The following is a 13893-nucleotide window of genomic DNA, read 5'->3' on the forward strand; positions in this document are numbered from 1 at the left end:
CTGGCCCCTGCATACACCCAGTCACAACCACTGCGTATTACATGCAGGCATGATGATACAGCTGTACATGTAGTTAGTCTACTGATACATATCATGCTTCACTAATTATTGATACAGTGGACCAGATAGTTTAGAAGGAAAAGTATTGAACACATAAAATGCATGTCAATTAAATGCATTCAAACAGATGAAAGTCACACAGAGAATTATATTCAAAGATGTCCATATGAAAGGAGTCACTATTTCCTTTTCTTTTCTTCACCACAGTGTGTTTAAAGCAAAAACATAATAAGTAAAAGTCTTCCTTTTAACAGCCCAGCAGTCCCCTTTATTTTCAGCCTTTTATTTTTCAATTTCATTTTCTCAAAGTATAAACAATACATTATGGCAACACAAAATACATAACATGCACAACAAGATTTTGAAAAAATCTCACAAAAGAAATTTAATATGCAGTAAATGTTTCACTGGGCTGATAAGACAATTGTACATTTGTATAAAAGAGCAGGGAAACAAAACAAAGGAATCCTACTCATAGCTGTGATAAGCTAATGATTTCTTTTTAAACTTGACATAATGTTAGCAGGACGTGTGATATGCCCCTAGGGGAAGTACGTATCAAGAATTCTGGGGTCTTTGGGCTTGCATCAACCGCTGCCAGCTGGCAAAACATGCAAACTTGTGGTCCGCGTGTGTCCCACCACAATTGAGTCACAGTGAGGGAATTGGTGACCCACTTTAAACCTGCCATCACAGATGGACAAGTGTATTTACAACAACAACAACAAGGGCTTAAAACCCCCATCTACCATTCTAGAGAAGTATATGATACACATACACACATACTGTACACAGGCACACACACACACACACACTAACAAATGAGTTTAATGTCAACATAATCTGAATGACAAATAAGAAAGTATGTACCAGCACAACACTATGTTTTCATCACCACTGTGAATTGACCAAGTCTCCTTTGGACCCCATACAGTACATCTGCCCTTCTGAGTGCTAATTAGAGAATGGGATCACACTCTGCCATCTGTAATGTGTGATCAATTGGTTTAAGTAGAATCCATTTTTATTTTCAAGGGTCAACAAATTACCACGTACCATTAAGTCCAGATATAAAGATCAATAGCTCGATAGCTGGACGCTTTTTAAGCTTAACGCTTAAATAAAAACAGAGATAGATGAATGGATACAATGGACAATTACATTTTCTTCTAAAAAAGTAGTATTCTTATCATATTGTCATGACATCAACCTTTATGGTCCTGTAAACAGTTAAGGGTGAGATTTTTTATTCATATTTTAAACCTTGGAAGGGATAAAAAGGCAAAAGTCTGCACGTCTCGATCCAATTTGATGGGTAAAAGCTTCCCATAAATACAGTGGCAAGCTAATATTGAAGCTTTATGGTAATTATGCATGTTATTATGGGGGTACAATGTACAAACCAATGATATGAGTTACACACAAGTGTCTATACAGTCACTGAGCACATGTACTGTCCCTACCATGACTTAGCTGAGCACTCATTTGTATTATGATGGACAAAGTGCAGCATGAATTCTATTTTTGTATCTTTCCACCTGTAAACAGTGCTGAGCGCCACTATTATGGTGGCATTATACTGCAAATTTCCTTGCAGCCCCCTCTGTTTCCATGCTAAAAACAAGATGCGTGCATGAATTTACAGTATGTGTATACTGGTGGTTAGGCTGGCACTGAACACTATCACATCGTATTGTATGTTGTCAAACAATCAGAAGCAACACAGTCTGTTGAATTATTGTCAGCTTTGTGAGATGTGTATCTGACAAAATCTGTTTACAGCAACAATTATTTCATATGACACAGTGAAATTCAAGGTTTCTAATCAATGCTGGGATCCACACTACATCTTTGCACTTTGATACCAAAGGTAGAAGATTTATTTCCCAAAGCTCATTGTACAAAAAAGTGTGTAGAGCTTGAGCATGTCTGTGTATGCAGCAATTTAGCGTATTTTGCACTTGGGGGAAAAATAGAATGTCTTGATGCAAGACTACCTGAGAGCATCTCAGCACTGTGCATAATGATAGGTCACTAATTTCCTGGATAGCAACTACTCATTTCCTAATAAACATGATTCTACAACCAGGAATGTCTGTAACAGTATATTATTGCAATGCTGTGTCTCATGAAGGTTACCATACTTGTGGTCAACATGATCATGTTGAGCAGCTGCGATTCCCAGAATTTCGCATCAGACAGGATCTGTATGCATTAAATCACAGGGTCATGTTTTCTTTACAAAGTACAAAATGCATAGGTATATGGATGTAAACTTACTGGATGAAAACCCTTGTATTATCCTCTTTGACCTGACTATATCACTGTCCCATTTTCTTTGCTCACTTTTCAAGTAATTTCATTGAATTATATTTGGAATAAAAGCTATTTTCCCTATTCCATCTCAAATGAAGTCAGCTCCACAACTGATACAGTAATCGCTGTACAGTTGTATGTGATGATCTCTTTTGTGGAATCTGGGAGAATATATATAGTGGATCAGCTGTTATTTTTTGCGAGGATTTAATTTTTATGAATTTTGTAAATCACAGTTGGACAGCAAATTTAACAACATGCGAAAATTTCACCATACGCAAAGTAATAGTGTGCTTTAGATGGCCTCTGTTTCAATTCACGAAAACAACATCTTGCAATGGCGGATGTCTATGACCTAGTCCTCCTCATTTGCGAAAATATCTGTACTCGAAAATAACAGTCCATACAGTACCTGGTACTTTAATTTACTATTAAAAGGGAAGGTTATAGTCCACTCAGTCCACTCAAATTGAAGTTCACTACTGAACAATAACAACAAAAACCAACAAAGTAAACATTGGCAGTAGACAATCCTTTCTATGAAGATCACATACAGTTGTATAATCCTTGTTACACCATGGAGCTAGAAATCTAACTGTCTATGTCCATGGCAACACTGACAACGCTCTACGATGACTAAACGTGGTATGACTGCTTTGTAGTGGGTTGTGATTCACCGAACACGGCGCCTTGTCTTCCTCAGTCGCTACAAACAGGTTGTAACATATTTGCATTAGGTGCAAAGCAGGGTCACAAAATGTCAATGAGTGCGCAGCCTGCAAACCATGATGTGTATTTTGTTTACCACTTCATGCATGCTTGTACAATGTATCTACTCTGTACACCTTAACTGCTTTTCAATGATTACGGTGAATTGCTTGTCGTAGGTCGTGTAGAATGATCTTAGCAATCGAGGTTTGCTAAAGATCATTAGATTTATAGAATACATGTGGGACCCACACACATTCTGTCCATAGTTGGGGTTTGTGTGATTAAAAAGAAAAAAGATGAAACAAAATCTGGGTATATGATATATATAGCAAGTACAATAAAGTGTGTAGATAGAACATATTTGCTGTGTATATCATAAAAAGAGATTATAAAAACATCCTATCAAAACTAACATACCTGATTATTATCGATTCATTCATTTTTTTTAATCACACAGACTCCCAACTATAGATGGAATATGTACAGGTCCCCCGTGTACTCTTTAAACACTAATCTAATGAACTGTAAAAGGGCACTAGGACACACATGATGGAATGAAAAAGTGCAAAGTACGCTGAGATGCAATTTGCTTTTTCCACCTCAAATTTGTATACATACATTGGATCCAATTTTTTACAGTCTGTCCATTTCCTTGTTTTCCCTCCCTCTCTCTCTCTCTCTCTGTGAGTGTGTGTGTGTGTGTGTGTGCGCTGCAAATTCACTCCATTGCCAGATAATGTGATTTCCTTTTCCACTTTTATTGCTGAATGTATAACAATCTTTTCTTCCTTTTTTTTATGTGTGCAAAAAAAACAACTTTATGAATGAGTTTAAACACTTTGTTTAAACAAGAATCAACTGTGAAATCATTGAGCAATTTGCATGAAGATTCATTTTCACACAAAAGAGATGAAAAATCACCATACTGTAAAAGTGGATATCAGAGACTCCAACCCAAAGCACCTTCTGATCTGGAGATTCTCCCGCCTGAAACCCCTAGCAAACGGGAGACTCCAAGTTGATGCGTGCGAAGTTCCTAGGATTCTAGATGTTCTCTAGTGCTATCTAAGGCTTATTTTTTCAACATACGATAGCAATAAGTAAGAAATCCTTTCCACCGGGAGACACAGAGCCAGGGCGGGAGAAATCAAATCTCAAACGGGAGAACGGGAGATTTTGCAAAAATGGGCTTTCGGCGGGAGATCTCCCGTCGAAAACGGGAGAGTTGGAGTCTCTGGGATATTTTTGCAGCTGGAATAATTTTTCATGCTCTGCCAAGTACATGTAGGATGAATTTCGTATGTTTTTAATTCTACAAAATCAGGACATTACACGGTGGTGCATTGATACATATAACAAGCAAGAATATTTGCGTGCTTTCATTTTCATGATAGTTTCTGGTCGCATGCTTATTTCTGATAAGCATGAAAGTGTCTACTTGTACAGTTACTGTATTTCCCTTTAAAAAATGGGAGAAAATTTGAGTACCAGTAGAGGCACATCAGTCCATGGTCATATTGCATGGTTTTAGAGTTTTCTCATATGTACACAAAGACATACTGTGCACAATATTTTAGCTGGAAGTATCTAACATATCTATTTGAAAAAAAAAAAAGCCAAAATAGCAAGATCCTAGTCAATGAGACAGTAAACCATGCTGAACTGTCTGAGTTTTGTCTCTTTGATGCACATCAGAATACTGACTCAATTTTCATGCCATCATCACATGACATGATGAGAGAGCTATCATTTGAAAATGTAATCACTTGATGCTACTTAATCCTGACTAGACTCCAGCTTAAATTCTTTTCCCTTCTGGTGATAATGAATGGCTTCCGGTGCAATTTGACAAGAACCATGATTATCTTAAAGGAAACCAAAGCCAAACTAGAAATGTGGATTGAGTGACAGCAGCAATATTAGTAGAATGCATCAGTGAGAGTTTGAGGATAGACTTAATCAGACAATCAATTAAAAATTAATGAAATTGTATAAGTTCTGGTGCTGTCATCACTGTACAAGGAGATGACTACTCTTCATGATAAATTATGGACAATTATAAAAAATTGACATACTTTCACTTTTTGCCCATAATGAAAGTGCACATTGACTTACCTCTTCTACATAGAAAGCAGGGTAAATAATATTACCCCTAACAATATGTCAGCAACAAGTGAGAAATTCTATTTTCTCTACACATTACAGACATACCTCCAACCCCCAACCCCCCCCCCCCCCCCCCCCCCCCCCCCACACACACACACGAACATGTGCATGCATGCATTACACAGGTATAAGACATAAACAAAAGCCAATAACCATTTGGCAATAATTTGTACATTTGTGGACGGCATAACCTGCAAAATATTGAACTACATTGGGGGCATTTGTACATTTCTGGGCACTGTCCAATTCTACATTTGTGGGCAATTTTCTACATCTCAGTGGTTGGTATTCTCCTACATTAGTGGGCACAGTGGATGTTTCTACATTTTTGTGGGTTTATTAGGTGACTAGTGTATTTTGCCCATTTCTCATGTATAATGTAGAACTCCCAAAAATGTATAATATTATTCATCACATTGTAGGCATGAAAATAATTTGTGTGATTATGCATAGGCCCTTGAAGGGGATGAAACTATCCCCTCGTTCACACTAGTCTCCACAATGCGGGGAAAGTCCTGCGCTGTGGGACTTTCTCCTAAAAAAAAAAACCCATAATGTGAACCCTCACTGGGACTTGTCCCCACCCCCCCCCCCCCCCCCCATCCCCGCAAAGCAAGTCAGATTGGGGGGGGGGGGGGGGGCAAGATTTGGAGGAGAGAGTGACACAATACCTTGGGGTATAATTGATAGTGTCAGCTGTGGTCATCAAATGTGCTCATGTGCAATGTCTGATTTCAAGTGGCAGAGCTTGCCCCAACCCCCAACAGCTCGGGGGCAGTTAAGATAGCAGTGTGGACGGTCAGTCGTAATAAAATCTCTGGTGACTGTTCCCGCAATGCGGGGTCTAGTTAACGCGGGGACTATTTATAAGACATATATGGATGGAGTAAATGCAGCTATATCAATAGAACACATCAGTAAAGTTTGAAGAAAATTGGACAACCAGTTCAAAAGTTATAAATTTTATAATCTCGGTGCTGCCATCACTGGATGAAAAGACTACAACAGTTTGTGACATCATACATAGATGATATTTAAAGAAAATACAACAACCAAAAATTCCAAAAATGCTTGATTTTTATGAAAGTATGCATTCTCTCCCTTGGCTTGATACAGACATATGCTTGCTATTATGTAATTTCATTTCCTTTATTTTTGAAACATAAATCAAGTGCTTTTCATTATGCTAGAAAAATGAAAATGTGTTGAATTCTCTGTATAATTTCTTTAAATTGTTGTCCATGCATGACCTCACGAAATGTTGTAGTCTTTTCATCCAACAATGGAGGCACCAAAACTTTATGAACAACTCTTAACTTTTAAACAGATTGTCCTTTTTCCCTCAAACTTGACTGATTTGTTCTCCTAATATTGCTGACTTCACTCAATCCATAAATATTATTTGCCGTTCATTTTCCTTCAATATACCCAGTGCACATTGACAGTGCGCAAATTGCTAATTATTACCAAAATGTGTCAAGACATGTAGTTTCTCCAAGGAGAGTGAGAGACACTATGGCAAAATCATGAAATAGGCCCCACTGCAGTGCGTGTGCATCCGTGTGTTAGCAAGCAGGGTTAGTTTAGGTTCAGGGTTAGGGTTAGGTTTAGGGTTAGTTTAGGGTTACAGTATATCTATGGTTAAATTAGTCGAGGGACATCCGCAAGTCTTTACGAGAATAATAGGGAGAAAGAAAAGAAAGAACAAAGAAAAAAAAAACACTTTCTGTGGAAGAAAGCCCCACTGCTGTGCTTATGTACCATTAAATGCCACACAGTGGGACTGAATTCACGAGTATTTTAAACAGGCAAGCCACCATAGTATTAGTACGGACACGCAGTGGTGGGCCTATTTCACAAGTATGCCGACACTATATCGTAGAGAATGTAAAAAGAGAAGGGGTAATTTCTTACACCATCATTGTAAGATCTTCACAGTCCTCCGGGTGGTTGATGAACTTTCTGACGTACCATCTTGCGTACGTCACCTGCTCCGGCAGGCGGAAGCGAAAAAGAGCCACATTGCCGTAGTCCTCATACTCCCTCACCAACTTTTGACCGAACTGCTGCTCTCCCCCGAATTGCCCTGGAAACAGTGGATTCATACACATTAGCACAGTCCAGTGCAGCGGTCAATGCAGTGATTCTAAAAGAGTTGATACAACTGTATTATTGATAATGCTGCAGTGCAATGCACTTTTGATTGTGCAAATGGTGACCAATATTAACCCTATAAAGCCTAAGCTACAAGTTGTAATTTGACCCCTTCCAGGCCCAAAGGGGGGGGGGGGGCACATTGTCACATTGTGCCCGCTATATGTAATTTCTTTAATGATGTATCACCATATTTGGCACATGGGTAGAACAACTCATAGTCATACTCTAAATGACCAAAGATCTGAAATTTCTCGAGGTCACCCACTGATGGCATTATTTACCAAAATACTGTATAAAGAAATACATGGGAAATATGCTAAAGTAATTTTTCTTAAATTAGAATCTCTTTATCCCCAGAATATGTTCTGATTTTATACCAATCATTTCATATTTGCCACTATGGTAAAGAAAGTCAATCTTCAATATTTGTTATAGTTGAAATGTCTAAAGGTCAACACATGGGGTTGCTACTCATTAAAATGTAAAGAAATATATGAGATCTAGATGATGTATTGTTTGGGATCTAGGTTCATAGGCCCTCTTGTTATCACATTTCATATTTCAATAATATTGGAATTTTAAGCTTGCAGATTGATATATAAATGATAAACAAATGATACCACAGGCATAACTTGTGTGAAAATGACACAAAATAACAGGGTAGTCTTTGAAAAATGCTGCATTTTCAATTATTTCTATTACCTGGGTAGATCTAGACTAAATTGTTTGATGCCCATGTCATATAAAAACTAATAAGAAGACCATATCCGTGTCATTCACAACCAAAATTACTTTACATTTTGGTCTTTCAGCAAATAATACAGCCAAAATAATCCCTATTTCATCCATCATATTGTTAGAAAGCCTAACTGAAATTGGAACAGAAAAAGTACACGTATTTATGGTAACCCTACTCGTACATATCGACCGCCCTTATTGAAACCGACCGCGTAGTATTGACGCACAGAACGCTTAGTACGCACTTCACTGCGCGCAGAGCACATAAAAATGGATTGGCTTTGACTGTCAATGAGAATGTGTGGGAAAACGCGAAAATTCACTGTTCATTAATGGTTTGAATCAAGGACAAAATTTCGAGTGAATATTTTAACCAAATCGTAATGTAATGTCTATGGAAGTTTCTAAAAAGCTTCGTACAACACGGCGCGGTGTTCAATACAACTCCAACTCGTTTGTGTGCATTGTCAATGCAAAAACAGCGGTCTATCTAAATAAGGAGCGGCACCGCGGGGAGCTGAAACGAGGCCATGCAAGTTTGACAGCGATATTTTTGCACTGAAACTTCAAATCGAAAAGGGATCAACGGCATTTGATAGTGCTCGATTTTCTAAATCAAATGGGTCAAGTTTTTACGTAATTTTCAGTGGTAAATATTCTTATCAAGCAAATAAACATTAGGCGGTCAATGAATAGTTACTGTAGCCTGGTCCAACCATACATGTATACAAAATTTCACAGACATCGTTGTCAGTTGACGGTTGCCATGGCAACCAGCAATAATATCAGGGGTCGCACTTAACTTTTTTTTTAACTAGCCAGGCGGACTACTTAGAATCAATTTTGACACTGAAGCAATATTTTGGCTAGCCAGACGGACTAGTTACTTCAGAATTTTATGATTTTTAGCTAGTCCGACATGATTTTGGGTGGCCAATGGCCAGCGGACCATCGCCAATTTCGAACCCTGAATATCTAACATAGCTAAATTACATATCAAAAATGTTCGCAATAAAATTTTAGGAAAAGTCATCAAATTTGCTTGAAATTGGGTGAGGAGCGTAGAGGTGGCAAATGAAAAATATATGGTGGGGGCATAGCACAATGTGCCCCCGGCCGCGGCCAGCTGCCTTGGCTTGGTTGGGCTTTAAATAACGTTAGAGGTTCTACCTACTTAGTACTTCAGTGCTTAGGGTTATCAAATCAAATGCAGAACAATGCTACACAGGCAATTACTCAATAATGTTTCAAAAGAGTGAAGATAGAGAAAAGAGAAAGCATAGTCGGCATTCACTTTCTGAAAAGTCGCATTTAGATCAAAGACACACCAATAAAGCTCAAACAAGGCCAAGACAAGGGCCTCAAAAATACACCTTACAACCACCACACGGTAATTAATATACGGGACTGTCTCCCAACAATGCAAATGCAAGCGACCATGCCAGCAGCTGGACGAGATGCAGTCGCAGCGCAGCAAGCCGCGCCGCGCCTGCACGGAAGGGATGTCGTTATATCATACTTACCGGTGCAGTGCACTCGAGTCCCACTGACAATCGCTAAAACAAACAATAATCGCATAAAATTATAAAGCACCGGCGCCATCATCTTTTTCTTCGACCATCAACGGTTATTCTCCCAGAGCAAGAGCTGAATGCACTTTGTTATTGAGATTTATAAATCCCCAAAATTCCGAATATAATGTGGGTTAGGAGTGATCTCTAATCACCCGCTGCGGCCTAGCGCCTGTGTCTAGAGGTGTGTTAGAGTACGTACGTACGTACGTACGTCTGCTGGGCCGTGTGGGCTGTTATGTTACCGTCGCACTCGCGCGATCGCGTCGTCGCGTACGTATATCCGGTAATGTACTGTCGAACGAGCGTCACGTCCGTCCGTCGTCCAAGAAGCGCAGCGCGGCAGGAACAGCGGCAGCCAGCTGGTGATAGATGGGCATAACATTATGTTTACATGGGATGGGGGTGTTTGTAGTGGTGGGTGGTAGGAGAGTCAGAGGGTTGGTAGTGATATGATGATGGTAGTGGTGCCTGGTGGTGTTTGTAGGGGCGGAGTCTGGTGGGGAGAGTTTGTTGTCGAAATGGGCAGGTGTGGCAGTGGTGTCAGAAAGGGTGGGCTACGGGTGGAGTGGGACAAGTTTGGTAGAAATGGGGAAGATGGTTGCTGGTGTTGGTGGCATTTGCAGGGATGTCAAGTTAAAAAAAAAAAATTATGAGTGAGATTTTCATGACTCGGCATCTCGGCTTGCGAATGTGCGCGCGAGCAAGGGTGTGGGAGGGGTTGCCCCCCCCCCCCCACCCTGTGGCCTGAGTCCCACGGTAGGGAGCTTTTTCAATTTTTAGCTCTTAATGGTGCGATCAGGTGCATACTTAGGTGACTTTAAGACAAAAGGGAAATATACCTTCATTTGTAACTATAACTTTAATCTTTTGAGCTATGCTCATTATCATAGGTCCAAGTTGCAGACTTCGCCTGATGCGTGAGAAAAATGGGTGCCATGCGTGAGATCGTGAGATGGCCCCTAGATGCTTGAGTCTCACGTACAATGCGTGAGACTTGGTAGTTCTGCATTTGTGGGTCTGGGGTGGAGAGGGTTTGGGAGTGATGCGAGGGTGTGTTGGCAGTGGTGTTTGAAAAGGGTGGGATGGGGGAGGTTGTCATGATCGAGGGAAGAGAAAATTATGTTTAACTGGGTGTGTTCTGTCAGTCACACTTAATTGCTCACATGCCATCTCATGGTCGATCAACATCATTCTTTTTTTTTTCAGATTTCTTTCCTAACATATTCTTTGTTATGATTTGTTTTTTAAATATAATGCATATATTTTGCCCACAGAATTTCAGAAAGACTACTGCTTGTTCAATGCAAATTCGTGATAGGTGTGATGACTATGAGAAACACCAACACACTTGATTACATTGAGAACCTCAAAAAAGTATTTGATGAAAGATAAAGAGCATATCTTAAACACTGAAAGCACAAAATTGAACATCTTTTACAGGGATATGCCAACCTTGTAAAAAGCATTCCAGTGTTCAGAGAGCTGAAAAGGCATATTTTTGGAGGAAAACAGTATTTTCACCTTTCTTCCAATAGACCTGCATAGTATCGGTAATACAAGCTTGGAAAAAGATTTTTTTTTTCCATGAAATCTGCAGTATTTTTTATTTTTAAAAAAAGAAGGAAACAGCATAAAATACTGCAAAAAAAAAAAGAGTAACAGTTGCCATCTCTGCTATTTCATCAACCACCACTGTTGTGCCTCTTCATGTCGATGGAATTTTCGAACTGTGTCACACAGACAGCAATCATGTCATACTGTAAAAATGGAAATTTTCGCGCCTTTCGCGCAACCTGAAACTAGCATGAAAATAAAAATACAAATATTTTTGCTTGCCATATGTTCCAGTAGTTGATGTCTTGATTCCGTGGAATAAAAAACACGCAAACTTCTTCTTGCCCGTGGCCGAGCGCGAAAAATTAGTAGTGCAAAAATATCCACTTTTACAGTATTTGCTGGTATGCACACACACTAAACATACCAACTTCTGGTCTGTATAGCTGCACTGTATGGTCTCCCAGTAGTGTAATGTCCCTGTGCCTTTGACCTCTTTACTGCCACTGTCATGAACACAGCTTGCAACATAGAACTAGGGCATAGCATTCTTGCAGACCCAGACGATACAAATCATTGCACATATATCAGCAACACACATTTCCCACATACACTGTACATGCATAATAATTCTCTGGTACATACAGTTCAGCCAGCGATCAAGTTCCCCCTAGATCGCGATCATGGGCGATCAGTGATCGCATACACGATATGTCCCAATCAATTGATTGTATGCCGAATTGCATACAATCAATGATCGCGTATGCGATCACTGATCGCCCGTGATCGCGATCTACGGGGAACTTGATCGCTGGCTGAACTGTACACCTGTCCATTATACACATTCACACATATACCAAACACAGGAACGAGAGCAAAATTTACAGAGTAGCTCCTAGAGCTTCATGATTTTGTCTTATCAAACAGACTTTTTCACAAATACATATTCAAAAAATACATAAAACAAAACTGTGGACATATTACACAGCACAAACTTCAATAACCAGCAAGGTGAGACTTTTAACACATGCATACTGTTGTTGATAATAGTACCCTGCATGTGCAGGATCATTAATACTGAAATGAAGTAATCTGAAATAAATTTGTGATGCCTCACTAAAACGAATATTCATGGAAAGAATAATAGTCTCTTGGGCACCCAGCTGGTGTTGTGCCTGCTTCAATTTCCTGGTGTGAACCAGCCAGACACATTATACAAGTTTCCATGCATGACTTCCTCATACGTAATGAGTTAGGACCTACCAGGGTTTAATGACACGCCAGTTAGGGTGCTGTCCTTCCATTCTGTAATGATGCAGACTTTCTGTCCTCTCCCAAAACAGACAAATAAAAAGAAAATACACACAGAAAGCATTTTTTTCATTTTGACCTCAGTTTGGTGCAAAAATCTTGGGAACTGGGAAGGCAGGGAAAACTGGGAAACAGGTGTGAGATATCTGGTATCGGTGGGAAGAGTCATCCTTGGCGAAGACTTAACCCGTTGAGGACGGTTTGATTTTGTTACAACACGCATTTCCCGTAGACACCTGCCCGAGTATACTCGGGACTCGTCCTCAACGGGTTAATGATGACTCTGTCAATCTGATTTAACCCCTAGCATACCAGAGTATGGTGCCAGTCCACTGGTGATAAATCTTGCCATGGCAGGTTTACTTCACTTTGAAGCAGGAGAGAGAGAGTGATATGTTCACTGGTATCACCGGAATCCTCTAGATACACAATATTCCCCTGGACCCCATTTCATCATTTCACAAAAAGCTGATATGATAGCAACTCTTGCAGGAATGGCAAATGTCATGGTAATGACAAGAATCCAGCTTCCTGATCGGCTGTTGCTATGGGAAGTTGCCACTTCAGCGAGAGTTGCTATCCTAACATCTTTTATGAAATGGGCCCTGCTCTGATTGAGAATGAGGCCTGATGAGTGATCCTTAAGTTGTGACAGAAGCTAAAAAAAAAAAGAACTAGAAATGTTGGTATGGCTAATGTATGCCTCCGCCATATTGCATTATTCTCCCCATACAACTGTGGGTCTAAGAGTACATATTGCCAATAAGACAATAATTTCACGTGACGGACATACAGACAACCTGAAAACAAAGCCTTCGGCGACACCTTCTGGCAGAGGCATAAAAAGAATATTCTTGGGAGTGAAGCGGATCAAGCAACTTGTATGGGAAAGATGGTAAGTGTAAAAATGGCACCCTGCCTTGGGAATGGAGACACATATGTGACAGCATAAGGGTTAAGACATTGCATCCTGATTGGGCAATGTACACGTCTAAGAGTCAGACCTAGATTGACACACAGGGAGACTCTTAGAACAAACAGCAAATAGCACTGCTGGGCCCCATTTCATGAAGAGTCGATATGATAGCAAATCTTGCTGGAATGCCAATTGTCATGGCGACAACAAGAATCCAGCTTCCTGATCGGCTGTTGCTATATGGGAGGTTGCCATTCCAGCAAGAGTTGCTATCCTAACATCTTTTATGAAACGGGGCCCTGGTGTGATAGATGCAATCTATAACATCTTTGCGATGGGCTACATAGCCAATTAAAGATCACTGACAAGGAAGATAAACTGCTGTTGCCA

The 13893-nt window shown here is 39.9% G+C and overlaps 1 protein-coding gene across 1 annotated transcript in view; it reads right to left on the reverse strand.

Moving 5' to 3' along the window:
* Positions 1-9854, reverse strand: part of LOC139727324 (post-GPI attachment to proteins factor 6-like) — a 31749-nt gene extending 21895 nt beyond the window's left edge. The window contains exons 1-2 of the mRNA XM_071638278.1: positions 9672-9854; positions 7168-7339 (exon numbers count right to left, since the gene is read on the reverse strand). Coding sequence (XP_071494379.1) covers positions 7168-7339; positions 9672-9753 — 254 coding nt within the window. The 5' untranslated portion in view covers positions 9754-9854. The remainder of the gene's footprint in view (positions 1-7167; positions 7340-9671) is intronic.
* Between the last annotated feature and the right edge of the window lie 4039 nt (positions 9855-13893).

This window comes from Diadema antillarum, unplaced genomic scaffold (assembly GCF_040938485.1).
Source record: "Diadema antillarum isolate AM-2024a unplaced genomic scaffold, OU_Dant_1.0 seq00000126_RagTag, whole genome shotgun sequence".
NCBI classification, from domain to species: Eukaryota; Metazoa; Echinodermata; class Echinoidea; order Diadematoida; family Diadematidae; genus Diadema; species Diadema antillarum.